This window comes from Sus scrofa, chromosome 6 (assembly GCF_000003025.6).
Source record: "Sus scrofa isolate TJ Tabasco breed Duroc chromosome 6, Sscrofa11.1, whole genome shotgun sequence".
Taxonomy (NCBI): Eukaryota; Metazoa; Chordata; class Mammalia; order Artiodactyla; family Suidae; genus Sus; species Sus scrofa.
In genome coordinates, this window is record NC_010448.4 from 40,586,579 (window position 1) to 40,601,344 (window position 14,766).

General features: G+C 50.1%; 1 protein-coding gene across 5 annotated transcripts in view; it reads left to right on the forward strand.

The window, feature by feature from the left end:
- ZNF536 (zinc finger protein 536) overlaps positions 1–14,766 on the forward strand; it is a 482,257-nt gene that overhangs the window by 295,219 nt on the left and 172,272 nt on the right. For 3 of the 5 annotated variants that reach the window (XM_021094256.1, XM_021094254.1, XM_021094257.1), the window contains exons 4-5: positions 3,958–4,110; positions 10,956–11,009. In XM_021094256.1, the coding sequence (XP_020949915.1) occupies positions 3,958–4,110; positions 10,956–11,009 (207 nt within the window). The remainder of the gene's footprint in view (positions 1–3,957; positions 4,111–10,955; positions 11,010–14,766) is intronic. The other 2 variants (XM_021094258.1, XM_021094259.1) reach the window with 1 other exon arrangement.

Sequence of the window (14,766 nt, forward strand, 5' to 3'; positions counted from 1 at the left end):
ATCATTTAGTGGGGTAAAGAAAAGAAACAGGTGTGCCAGGAGTGCTTTATCAGCCATGGCCCCAACATCCAAGGCCCTAGAGCACACCCAGGCTGAGGCTATGTTAGATAAGGGCTGGCTTCCCTCACCCAGACTGCCCCCACTCTCAGGGATGCCCTGGTCTCTAGGAGCAGGCATCCCTTTCCCTCCTTCCACAGATGAGCAAGAGCAAGAGGAGCAGACAGCAGGTCTGAGGCTGACCTCTGGCCACAAGCCCACGTGAAGCCTAAACAGCACATTCAGAGAAAGTGTCTCATCAGAGGAAAAAGATAGTGAAGGTTTCAAGAAAAGGAAGAATTTTTTAAAGTTCAAACCAGGAGTTCTCATTGTGGCTCAGCAGTAACAAACCCGAGTAGTATCCATGAGGATCCAGGTTCGATCCCTGGTCTTGCTCAGGCATTGCCGTGAGCTGTGGCGTAGGTCGTAGATGCAGCTTGGATACCGAGTTGCTGGGGCTGGGGCTCCAATTCGACCCCTAGCCTGGGAACTTCCATATGCCTTGGGTGCGGCCCTAAAAAGCCAAAAAAAAAAAAAAAAAAAAAAGGCTCAAACCAGCTCACAAGCGCCCTGACAAAGGATCACAGATGCCATTTTTATAATGCTTCTTCCTTTCCTGTTTCCTGGAGGGCCTGGGAAGGGCTGATCTGCCCGAAACCTGGACCAGGGGTTGCTTCTCTGGCTGGCAGCGGGGGACCACGGGCAAAGCCTCGGGACTCCATCCTGGGCAGCCTTGTAGAAGGACAGCTATCTGTGCTTTTACACTCCGGGTAGAGAAGGAAATCAGAGTGGCCTCATCTTTCCCTCTGAGCGAGCCTCCCGGGGTCTCCGTGGGGCTGGGCTCAATTTAGCACACTTTGACCGCTGATACCCATCCGGGAGTGGGTGTGGCCTCACCCAGGAGCCCTGAGAGTGTGCGGCTGGTGGGAGGTGGGGGGAGCTTCCTCCCACCATCCTGGACTGGACCTGGCTTGGCTTTCAGCCTCACCGGACACTTCCTGGGACCACCCGCAATTCCCCTTCATCGTGGCTCGAGTTTGTTTTTCTAGTGGGATTAGTCTAAGAGTAAACGCCATAAGGCCCTCTGGCCCTCCCCCACCACCAAGAAGAGAGAGAGAGAGACCCATTTCTGTGTCAAGTGAAAATTAGACGCTTAAATCTGCAGAGAAAGCTGTTTATCTTACAAATTTATTCTTTTTTTATTGGGCCACACAGATCCAAGATAGAAAGATAAAAGGGAGGCAGATACAGGCCATCACTTAGAGTGACGGATAGAGAGCCACGGCTCATCCCCACCTTCCTTCCAGCAAGGCTGCAGGAGTGCACGGCGGCTGCCTTATCTCTCTGCTCATCTATAAGGTGCCCCTGGGCCAGCGCTCACCCACCGCTGTGGTGGAAATCCCTTCGGCACTCTCTCTCTTCCCTTCTGTTGCACAGCCCTGCCTTGCACTGCCTCCTGGGACAGGGGGGAGGCGGAGGAGGATCTGGGGAAGATTCACCTGTAGATCTTGGAGCCAGAGGATGAGCAGGAACGTGACATCAAAAGCCCACACCTGGAGTTCCTGGCGTGGCGCAGCGGAAACCCATCTGACTGGTGACCATGAGGAGGCAGGTTCGATCCCTGGCCTCGCTCAGTGGGTTGGGGATCTGGCGATGCCATGAAGTGTGGTGTAGGTTGCAGACCTGGCTCAGATCCCGAGTTGCGGTGACTGTGGCTGTGGTGAAGTCTGGCAGCTATAGCTCCTATTTGGCCCCTAGCCTGGAAGCTTCCATATGCTGCAGGTATGGCCTTAAAAAAAAAAAAAAAATGCAAAGCCCACACCTGCCTATTCCTATCCTGAAGCCAGCATGTCTTTCTACTGTCATTCAGATGGGTAGTCTGTGATCTAACTTAAACAGGACATCCTAACCCTGTTTCGGGGAGCATTTTGGCAGAATTATAATCAGGCTCATTGTTGTTTTCAGGTGAGCCCTGGTGATCCCACAGAAAGACAGCTGAATAACGCTGGGAGGGCAAATGCCTCATGGGTTTTGGGGGTGAGGTGGCTGGTGGGGAGGAGATGGGGAGGAGATGGCCTTCCAGCTGCTTACACCTGGGCTGTGGTTGACTTGGACTTGGCTTCTGGCATCTGGCCATTGTTCCCCTGGGCTGTCGGCAAATAGACTCTTGAAGACAGAGCCGGTGGACTCGACCTACAGATATGGACTGCGCTGGGACTGCTTATGGGGCCTTTGTTTGCCATGAGCTTGCATCATTCTCATGTGCCTGTTTGCCCTCATCCATAGCCCAATACCCACTGTGGGCAGCCTTTCCATATTCGTGTGGACACCCACAAAGCTAGGGCTAGGTCTGTGGTTTTAGGCATGGATCATTCGAGTCCTCCTACCTGTGCAAAATTAGGAGAAAAAAAAAAAGGCTAGGCTGCTGGACCCTTTGAATAGTTCTTCCAAGGATGGTTTGAAGAGTTGGGATGAATAGGATTATAAGCGAGCCTTCAAGGAAACTTTCCAGGGTGATGCTGCCTTCGTGCACAGTCCAAAGGCAGAGAGGATGCTTGAAGCCGAAGGGGTTCTTCCCATGGTTGCTCTGAGCAAAGCTTCAAATGAGAAGGAAGTGCGATTGCCTTCGTCTTGTTCACAGCCTCTCAGGCTGTCCCTTTTGGCTGTGAGCAGAGAACGCCAGGAACGGAGGTGGCAGAGTAAAAGCAATTTACATTTTCCATTGCTTGGAAAGTACACATCTTGTTTATTTTGCTCTCTGTAGAACTCACAGGTCTGCTTATTATCCCAGAAGGTCCCCTGGTTCTCACAGTGGATCTACCACGAGACCTAGAGGGTGGGTGGGAAGCCACAGCCAGGACCCTGCCAGCCTTGGGAGCTTGGGTTCTGTGCCAGGCGGCCAGCCTCCACTCTGCAAGGAGGCCAGAGAAGGCTCACCCGCCTCCCCTTCTCGAGACGCAGATTCCCGGCTCCTGCCCTGCTCCCCCAATGTCGCCTCTTCGGCAAAGTGATGTCAGGCCTTGGGTGTTGCAATAACATATTCTCCAACCACCAGATATTTTCACAGTTTTATTTACTATGCTGTCCCATCAGTTCTGTGCAGAAGGCAGCCGTATGTAAGTTTTATTCCATTTTCGAATGGTTTGGGTTACATAACAAATAACAGCAGGAAGGAGAATTTGTATTGATACTTTACAGAGGAAGTTCTCAGGTCACTGCACAAAGCTTTAACTGCAGTGCTCTAAGTTTATGGGAGTTTTGCAGCTGAGTGTCTGCACATGACTTTGAATATGTCCCTATATGTTTATCATGGGCTAATTGTGGAATCGCATTTCCATACTTCTTCTGCCTTTCGTGAGATTACGCCAGCCAGCAAGGGAGGCAAGACTCTACAAGGCAGAAATGATCCGTTGGGGATCATTTTCTTTCCTGTCCCAAAATAGCTGTATGTCTGCCTGTCTTAGGGACTCAGCCGAGACTTTTTTTTTTTTTTTCATTTGTTGCTTGATATAATGCAAATGTGATTTTGATGCTATGGCCAACTCTCCAGCTAGCCCAGATTATAAATTAATCAGAGTCCACAAACACCACCATTTTTAAACTTTTGAAAAAAAAAATATTTAATAGGAGCTAAGCAAAAGAAGAAATCAAACCAGCTGCTGACACAGCTGTTTCTTTTCTTGTTTAATTCAGTTCAATATAAAGGTACCATATGCTGCTTAAAATGATGATAGGAAAGATGAAATAATTTAAGAGAATAACAAGAAAATACATGAATTGTCAGCATTCTGTCAGATTTAAAGAATGAAATAGACAGGTGTAGTATTGACATGTTTAACTTTGTGTGGCGTTAGCAGTTTTGGTGCGAACAACTTCTGACATGTGCTGAAGTGATGTGAGAACATTTCTCCTCCACTGCAGACATTGGCGAGGAGGCTGGGAGATCTGCCGGCGTCCAGCAGCCCGCGCTGCTTCGCGACAGGAGCCTGGGCTCGGCCATGAAGGACTGCCCGTACTGCGGGAAAACCTTCCGAACCTCCCATCACCTAAAGGTCCACCTGAGGATACACACAGGTGAGAGATCTGGGTGCACAGCTCGGAGGAGGAGGCCCGGGGCTGCCATGCTCCGGTCCCAGGTCTGCCCTCCCCGAGGGACACATAAGCGTGTAGATGTGGATCTCCTGTGGTCCAGGTCTGCAATGGTGATGCTTTGTCCCAGGCTCCGGGACATGTTGCTGATGGTGTGCTTCCGTTGTACTGAAACAGCACTTCCCACGCCCTCCTGGGGACCGGGGGTCTTTGAGGGGCAGATGAGAACGGAGCTCAAACTCTAAATATAAAAGGACAGGTAGGAGGTCCCCCTGGGGTGCCACAGGATTGGTGGCCTCCTGGGAGTGCTGGACCCAGGTTCAGTCCCCAGCCCGGCACAGGGAGCTAAGGATCTGGTGTTGCCACAGCTGCACTTTCGTTTGCGACTTGCGGTTCAGATCTGATCCCTGGCCAGGAACCCCGTATGCCATGGGGTGGCCAGAGAAAAGAAAAGAAAGGGGGGTGGGGACATGTAGGAGTTCCTGTTGTGGCTCAGTGGGTTAAGAACCTGAATAGTATCCATGAGGATGCAGGTTCGATCCCTGGCCTCACTCAGTGGGTTAAGGATCTGGCATTGGTGTGAGCTGTGGGGTAGGTCGCAGATGCAGCTAGGATCCGTCGTGGCCCTGGCTGTGGTGTAGGCTGGCAGCTGCAGCTCCAATTTGAACCCTAACCCAGGAACGTCCATACGCTGAAGGTGCTGCTCTTAAAAAAAAAAAAAAAAGGCAAGTAGCCTCTCCCTTCCAGTTCACGCAAGCTGGCTTCTGGCTCACTGGGGTTATGTGCCCACACCTGGGACTGGATGGATGGAGTCAGCCCCCCAACAGTGCATGGAAGGGGTGGGGGCTGGCTCTCCCCTGGGCCTCCTCAAAAGAAAAGTCGAGGTGCTCTTAACCAAGCCTTTGGACCATTGTCCAGTGTGGTCATTTCCCCCGTTTCGATGTTGCCCCAGCCCCTCGTGGGGAGGCCTCTCCTGGACTCTCTGCCTCGGCCCTCAGTCTCGGTCCTGCTTAGCTTTTTTGCCAATTGTTTGCACGTGGCCAATACAGAAACAAAAATCTGAGATATGGACACCTCCATTTTCTTTGATTTTTTTTTCTCCTGACACTTTATCTATTGGCGTATGAGCTGCTTCAGAGGATAGACAAATATACCATCTATTTTCAAAAATAATTGTGGTCTATTTCCCAAGGAATCAATAAAGCTCAGGGTTGGGCGGGATATTTAGAGCATATGGGCCTCACGTGCAGCGTGCAGTTCAAGACAAGCAGCCCTCACCTGGTATCTGCAAATCTCCCAGACACCCAGAGGAGCCCTGAGGACAGGTGGCCATGGCACAGGTTGCCTTCTTTACTCACAGCCTTGGTAAAGGTGGACGTTGCCACTGTCTCCCCCCAGCCCCCCGCTCCCTGGCCAATCCTGGAGCTCTTCCTTTGAAGGGTCACCCCAGGGCCAAGAGAGGTCTCCTAAAGTCACACCCCAGGCTCCCTCACTCTCCAGGCCTGTGGGGTCCCCTCCATCTGGCCATCATCACCCTCATCCCCTCCCATCAACCCCATCGCCTTCTTCCTGTCCCTCCAGTACAGAGAGCTTGCTCCTGCCGCAGGACCTCTGCACCTGCTGCCCCCCTCCGCCTGGAATATTCTTCCTTCCTGTGGTCCCCAGGGGCTTAGCTTCACATGATCTAAGAGACACCATGCCCAACTACCCGGCCTGAAGGACCCCTCAACGCTGCTGCGTTATCTCCTTCATAGATTTAACATTTCCTGAAATGATCTTGCTCAGTTCAGTGGTTCTTTTCCTTCTATTACTTGTCTTCCGTCAAGCAGACCGTGAGGTGGTCATATCGTCCACCGTTTTGATGGCTATAGAACCCCGGGGGCTCCACGAGCATCGTGCGGTAAATTGCCGCTTACAAGGCACGGGATACATTTATTTGAAAGGTGGGATGACGGAGCAAATTCAAGAATAAGTGAGGGACCCTTCCCCTGCCGTCCCTGCACGATGCCGGGTGGCACAGAGGGGGCAAGTGCCATGGGGAAGGTGGACCCTTCCTCGGGGAACCTGTGCTCCTCTTGGAAAGGCACCCCGCACATGTGACCGAGGCAGAAGCCACAGCGTGGCAGCCAGGCTGCCACTGCTGGATCCCTGGTTTGCGGATGGAAGACCTCTCCCCAGGAGCTCAGTGAGGGGCTCCTGAGTTCCTGCCTTAGGGCCTCTGTACTTCTCTGCGAGATAGGTCAGGCTGATGTCCACTTTCCAAGCTGAAGATGGGTGCCCTAGGGTTGGGGTGGTTGCGGGGCACCCACAGACTGCTAGGACGTGGGAGGCAGTCCTCCAGGGCACCCACCAACCCAGGGTCTGCAGGGGTGTGGAGACCTGACCAGGTGGGTGCTGAGGTCCTGCCCTTCCATGCAATGTAGGTACAGGTGACTGGGCCAGGTTTCCCAGGGCAGCAGTGAGGCCGGCCCGGCCAGGGAGTGTGCATCTCGCCTCCCAACTAGAGGCTTCTGACCCCCATCAGCTTCCTCTTGGTTTAAGCAGAAACACCGGAGACTATTCCTGGCAAGTTAGGGCAGAAGCTGGCCGGAGGGAGTCTAGCTGAACCTGAATAGGAACAAATGGATGCTGCTTTTGGATGTTTTAGAGCTGGAGAAAGATTGTGGGTTTCCCAACTTCTGCCTCTTTTGCTTCACAAACTTTAGAAGTCTCTGGAGACACTGAGAGAAGCAAGACAGGGCCACAGACAGAGGCATCCAGAAACTTCCCAGAATAGGGGAGAAAATGAAAGAAGCCATGGAAACATCACACCAGCCCTCCTCAGAAACAGCATTTGCAGTGTTTAGAAGGCAGAATGGTAACCAGATAACGATCAATTTCCTTTTTATCAAAGAACAAAGAAGTATGAAAATGCTTGCCCTTGTGCGTTTGAACACAGCAGAAAGTGTTACATGCTATAAATCACCAAAGTAAACATCCATTACGACCATGTAAAACTGTAGATGACAGGAGTACTTAAAAATCAAAATCAAGTGGTTTGTTAATGAATGAGTTAATAGAGGCCCTGGTTGTAGAGAAGACCTGTCCTGCCTTCGCCTTTCTCTTTGTGGTTTCGTATTTCCAAGGGACAATGGCCGGAGCACAGCCGCCTCTGAAATAGAATTCTTGTTTTCCAAAATGCCATCTTTTGACGCTTTTCTATAATGGACCTGTATGAGCACAGGAGAACTCCAATGTGTAATAAATACACTTTAATTGGTCAGGACATGAGGTGGTACATTCTCTCTGTTTTTCTCTCCTGCTCCATCTCTATGCAAAGTTTTGATCCTAGAACAGCAAACTCATAAAAAGACACTTTCCTTTTTTAACTCCACTATATTAACTCAATGATGGCTCTTTTCCTCCCGACACCTGTTTATCAGAGGGATTCTGAGTAGATGCACCAGTCAGGTTGCCCTCAACACCTGGGGGCTGGGGAGCGCCCGCAGGGAGCCAGAACGTTCTGCTGCTCCGTGAGCTCCAGCCGGATCCGTGCGGGACTGAGAGCAGGGACTTGGGGGATGCTTGGATCCTCGGGGCCGCCCCACTCTGACTCCCTCAGGGCAGCTGTTGACGGCTGCCCACCCAGGGGATGCCGAACATCTCTTCTGTTTGAAACATCACCTTGGTTACAAGCCAGTCACAGAATGTGTGCACCTCGTCTTCTAGAGCACACGGCCGCCCGTCGGAATTCAGAGCCCATCAGAAAGGAGATAGTCAGGGTTCACCAGAGATACCGTGTGTGTGTGGGGGGGGTGTGAGTGTGTGTGTGTACATCTATAGAAATGTACTTATGCGTACACATCTGTATACACACACCTGCATCTACACATTATGTGCATACGCATAGCCATAGGCATCTATACACGTCTGTATACACATGTTACATATATACACACGTTCATATACATACACCTGTACACACAGACACATCTATGTACATATGTATGCATGCGTATACACCCCCACGCACATATACACATCTGTGTACATATCCATACACATACATATGCATGTGTACACATCTCTGTACACACACACACATATACACCTCTATGTACATACCACATCTCTGCACATATACACACACATACATGCATGTGTACACATCTATGTACATGCATATATACATATGCACGTGTACACATCTATGTGCATACATGCATATATACATATACACACACATATATACGTATGCACATGTACACATCTATGCACATATACACACATATATACATATGCGTGTGTACACATCTCTGTACATACACACACATATACACCTCTATGTACATACCACATCTATCGTGTATGCATCTATGCACATATACACGCACATGCACATGTGCGTGTGTACGCATCTCTGTACATATACACATATACGCGTGTGTGTGTACACATCTATGTACATGCATATATACATATGCACGTCTACACATCTATGAACACACACACATATATACATATGCATGTGTACACATCTACGCACATATACACACATATGCATGTGTACACATCTGTGTACATACAAACACATATACACCTCTATATACATATAGAAACCCATTCATATACATGCAGATCTCTATACCTGCACACATCTGAGTACATATACATACACAACTACATTAGTATACTACACATCTATACACATGCATATATAATACACGTCTCTTTACATATATCCCATCTCTGTGCATACACGTATCTCTATACATAAACATACACATCACATATATATATATATACATATCTGTATATGTGTATATATATAAACACATATATACATACACATCTCTCTATATATGCACATCTATCAATCTATCTATCTAGAGAGAGGTCTTCATTGTAAGGAATTGGCTCCCTTGATTGTGGAGGCTGAGAAGTCCCAAGATCTGCCCTGGGCCAGCTGGGGACCCAGCAGGGTAAAAAGATGTAAGTTCTGGTCCAAATCCAAAGCCCTGGGAAGCAGGAGGGCGGATGGTCCCAGATGGAATCCCAAGACAGGAGACCAGTGTCCCAGCTCAGAGAGAGAGCTCCCCTACTTAGATCTGTTCCAGTCAAGCCTTCAGAGGGCTGGACGAGGCCCACCCACCCTGGGGAGGGAATCTGCTTTACTCAGCCTGCTATTCAGATGTTAATCTCATCCAGTAACACCCTCACAGACACGTCATTATAACCTCAGACCAAAGAGCTGGGCACCCTGTGGCCCAGTGAAGTTGACACGTAATTAACCATCACGGAGAGACATCAGCAAACACTTAGCTGTGCCAGGCAGGGATGGCCCCAGGTGGCCCCTGTCATTTCATTATAGGCTGTCATTTCATTATAGGCTGCCTACAAATGCACTTCCATCCTTTCCCTCACTAGCCCCTCCCCCACGTACCACCTAGGGGACACTCTGAAGGGTCCAGGGTGTGTCTGCTTGGTGCAGGAGGTAGGTAGATGCTGATTGGTTCCTGAAAGGCTGGAGGGGTGTGGGTTCTACACAAGCCTCAGAAGGTGTGACAAGCCCCGCGTTGGCTCACCTGTGTGTATCGACTTTCCAGGGGATGCCTGATGTCTCAGGAATGACCCCTGCAGAGAAATGTAATAAGCAGCCTCACTCGGGAAAACTTGGAGCCACTCAAGTTCAGAGACGAATTAAAAATAAATCTTATTTGTTTTCTCCCCCCTCTCCAATGATGCGAGTTGTTTATGACTCAGATTTGGATGTGATGCATGAGCTGGTCTGGCCCTGATGGGAACCTCTTTATGGGACAGAGCAGCCAGGAGTGGTTCTTCAGGAAGGGGGTGGTCTCAGGATGAACTGAGGGGCTTGCTTGGCCCTGCCCACCCTGCTGGGGGCTGCCTCTGTGACTGGGCTCTGGCTGGATGGCTGGATGGGGTGGGTATATGGGGTGTCCTCCTCCAGTCTCACCTGTACTTTTTTTTTTTTTTTGTATTTTTAGGGCCACACCCTTGGCCTATGGAAGTTCCCAGGCTAGGGGCTGAATCAGAGCTATAGCCGCTGACCTATACCATAGCCGTGGCAATGCCAGATCCGAGTCGAGTCTGTGACCTTCACCACAGCTCAGAGCAACGCCGGATCCTTAACCTACTGAGCGAGGCCAGGGATCGAACCTGCATCCTCATGGATGCTAGACTGATTCATTTCCACTGAGCCACGATGGGAACTCCTCCCCTGTTATTCTTGGCACCAGGCATGAGGCTCCTCTGTCCTGATGGGGCCATCGGGAACCACGGAGGTGAGAGGACTTCTGTCCTACAGCCCCTCCAAAGGGTTGGGTGCCCTGTAGAGGAGGCACAGCCTGGGAGTTTTCCTGCCTCCTGTCTGAGGCTGTCTACACAGCATGACAGCAAGCCGCTGCCCACAGGAAGATTCAGCCAACAGCGATACAGTAACAACAATGATAGTAATAGCAACCATAGCCACCACTTTCTGCGCACTTGTGTGCAGGCGCCTGTGTTAAGCACTGGTGAATTCACCCCTGTATCCTCCCAGCACTTTGGAGACGTGTTCCACACCCCCCACCGCCCACCCTCACTCCCCAGCCCTTTGCACTTTGCTCTTAGCCGGGGAGGGATCTGAGCCTCCGAGATGGAGATGCGATGCTACCCACTCGGAGGTGCCCAGCAGTGATGACAGGTCACAATCCACATATGCCTCCTTTGGAATTTCCATTCTTTTAACTGCACAGTATTGATATAAATATAAATATATATATATTTTTTACTTTTCTGGGTGAATTTTTGGCTTATTTTAGGGAATTAATGCACCATTTCTTTGACAGTGTGTGTCCACACCATAACCAGCGGGAGGAAAGGAAGTGACTTGTACCCACAAGGTGTGTTGCCGCAGCCTCCCGGCGATATAAAAGGGAAGTACTGTGCACCCTGGCTCCTCCTTGCCCCCATCTCAGACTGGCCTGAGGCCTACTTGACCCCACTTGGCTCGGTTTCCCCACCAGCTCAATGAGCTTAGGGAGGTGGCAAGGCAAGGAAATGGCCACGGGGGCTTGTGGAGGTGCCCCGACCCCTGGCATGAAAGGTGGGGTGGGATTACACGCTGGCATCGCCGAGATGATCAACTCCTGGTGCCTTTGTGGCAACGGCCTTCCGACCGAGCACCAACTGGTGGTACGCAGATGGGCTGGGGATGACAGTTCGGCCAGCCCAGCCCGGGTGCCTCCTGCCGGATGCACACACACCTTAGCTTTGATGCCTCTGTATTTCCTCTTCTAGGCGAGGGAACCAAGCTGTTTTCACATTTATAAAAGCACATTGAATAAATGCTCAAAAAAAAAAAAAGAAATTGGTTAAAATGGGCGTGCTTCCCATTTCCCTTTCTAAAAGGAGAGCCTGTGTTGTTGTCCTTCGTGGGGACAGCCACCTGTGTAATGACAAAAAAAAAAAAAAAGCCCCCCAAAACAAAAAGACCCACTTGCCGAAAAGGAGATGATTCTTTTTTGTCTGTGGGTTTTGAATTAAAATTCCCTCGTTTTTCCATTTCTAAGATGAACTAAAAGCCCATTTTATGCCTCCGCCGTCCCCCAGCCTAGCTTTTCCCTGCCTTAATGACATCCCAAACTTTTGTTGAAAATAATTGATTGAATTTAAATTTCCTTAAAAGTTTAAGAGGTAATGTTACAGTATAAATTTCCTACCAAACACTAAGTAGGGAAATATCCATTAGTGAAATTAACTACAGTTTCTAGGTAGCTAACAATGTGCGTATACAGTAGGGCATGGCTAATGAACACTGCAGTGGGTGATATTTCATTATACAAATTAATGCTCACATTTTAATGGGAAAGTCACATAATGAATCTCGGCTTCAGTGACAGCAATTAGAGACACAGATTGTCCCCTTCTGGACAAGGCACTGTTTAGCAATAAGCAGCTGTGTGAAAAGTCTTCAGGTTTACAACATATATATGCTTTGGGGGAATTAGTGTACAATTTATATTAATGTACTGGAGCTTTGCTGCAAAGGCACCACCGTATTTATCTCTCCTGGTATGAACTAAGTAAAGACATGTAGAAAGACTAAATAAATATCAAATAGAGGATGCCAAGAGAGGAAAAAATTCAGTTACCCCACTTAAAAGTGAAAACACTTTGGGGATCGTAACCCCCCCCCACACACACACACACCAAAGTTGGAAGCATGAAGCACTTCCAAAAAGCTTGAGAAAGGGATTTCCAAAGGGAATGAAATGAATCCCCCTGTTACTTTTGGAGAAGCGCTCTGGGGAACTTGCTCTGAATAGTTGCAGAATAACTCCCCAGATAACTGAGGGTTCCTTGAATATGAAGCGCAAAGTGAGGCTCAGAATGATGAAAGACATGGCCATGTAAAAATAGGTACAATGAACTAATTAAACCACTTGGTCGTATATTTCTTAAAATTTATGATACAATGACTTGGAGAAGTTATCAATGATATTCCAAAATTGAATATACATCTTATGCCATGTGTCAGTGGGTAGCTGGTTTAATGTAAGATGGTTCCAATCATTTCATTAGTCCCTTGGAGTGATGAACTGGTGATTTTTTATTTTATTATGCCTTTTCTTGCAAAGTCTCTTTTCTAGAAATGCATTGTTTGGACCCACATCCTATTTTTTTAAAATACCATGGGGGGGGGGTCCTCACCAGAGGCCACCCTTGTCCCTCCCTGCCTTCTTCGGTGGGTAAATGGCTCAACCCTGGTCATCCTTTTCTCAGATACAAGTTTCATGGACCAGCCCCAGTCTGCAGAATAGGGTCCTGCAGGCTGCTCCATGTTTGAACAAGTTTTTAAGTACATGCCAGTATTTAAAACCTGGGATATTGGAGTTTCCTTTGTGGCTCGGAGGTTAATGAACTCAACCAGGATCCATGAGGATGTGGGTTCGATCTCCGGCCTGGCTAAATGGTTAAGGATCTGGCCTTGCTGTGAGCTGTGGGGCGGTTTGCAGACACGGCTCAGATCCCGTGTTGCTGTGGCTGTGGTGGAGGCCGGCGGTGGTAGCTCCGATTGGACCCCTAGCATGGGGACCTCCACATGCTGCGGGTGTGGCCCTAAAAAGACAACAACAACAACAACAAAACCCCTGGGATATTGCACGTAGAAATCTGGAAGTGATGCTTTCCTTAACAGAGGTCCATGTGTCCCCTGCTGTGGAGTTAGTGGCAGTAGCCCTCTGGGAGAGGTGGCTGACCCCCACCCCGCTGTTTTGCACACTTCTATCTGCTGCTCCGCTTGGAAGGGATCTGAGTGTGTGGTTCTGCAATAGGTAGTTGCAAAGACCTTGAATCCTAACATCACAGAGGTGACCAGAGGGCTCGTGTCACCCTGGACAGTCCAGGGCAGTCTGACTGATCCCCCCCTCCCACCCCGCAATAGACTTGGACTCATTTATGGGCCTAAGTGGACAATCGTTCAACTGGACAGAGCTGTTGGCGGAGTCTGAGGTTCCCTGGGCCACGAGGCCACACAGAAAGCCCTTCCAAGTCTCAGACAGAGTCCTGCCCGGGGGTGGGGCTGGGGCTGACCCCCTCCTTGGCAGGAGCCTGGGACTTCACTAGAGCCAGCCCAATGCGCTCAGGCCAGATGGGGTGATGCTCCCTCTGAGGCGGCTCTCAGCATGGGTGGACTCATTTGTCTGTCAACCAAACCAAAACACAGACCTTAGAGCTCCTGCTGTGGTTCAGCGGAAAAGAACCTGATTAGCATCCATGATGACGTGGGTTCGAACCCTGGCCTCGCTCAGTGGGTTAAGAATCCGGCGTTGCCGTGAGCTGGGGTGTAGGTCACAGATGGGGCTCGGATCCCGCGTTGCTGTGGTTGAGGCTTAGGCTGGCAGCTGTGGCTCCCATTCAACCCCTAGCCTGGTAGCCTGGGAACTTCCATGTGCTGCAGGCATGGCCCTAAATAGACAAAAAAAAAAAGAAAAAGAAAAAAGAAAAGCAGACCTTGACTGCACCTGAGGGTCCACTGACTGTGCCTACAGGTTTTCCCACCCCATCCAGCCAGGGTTGTTTGCCTCCCAGTTGGGAGCCCGCTGCAATGTGCCCCTGGGGAAGGCCGCTTGCAAAACAAGCTGGGGTGTTTGCAGGGAAAGGAGGCCTGGGTGGGGCAGGATTTTCTGGGGGGCACGCTCACCCCTGAGTCTGCCTGCTGGAAACCCACCCCAGCCGGGGCCAGGGGTGGTCTCCTTTCCCCTGCACCCCTTGAAGCTGCCATGCAGCCGAGGACGGGAGAGGAGAGGCTTCCAGGCAGAGGGTAGTCATGCTCATCACATCCCTTAGGGATTACAAAGAAAATAAGACCAGCTTTTTGTTCATTTTTAAAATAAAAAGTCCAAAGCAGGTGGGCTTGTCCCACAAAGCTCCCTCTGGAGCATTTTTCTGGAGACTGGGGTGATAGGGAGCCGTCACCCAAACACAGACTCTCAGGCGCTCAGAGAGGCAGCCGCGTGGAGAAACCCACGGCCAAGGGCTCTCCTGGGGCGTGTGCAGAGGAGGGGGTGCAGAGGGCTCTACCAGGCCCATATCGTCAGAACACCCCTTGAGGACTCTCGTTTAAGTGGCTTCAAATTTACCAGGGCTTGGATTCCT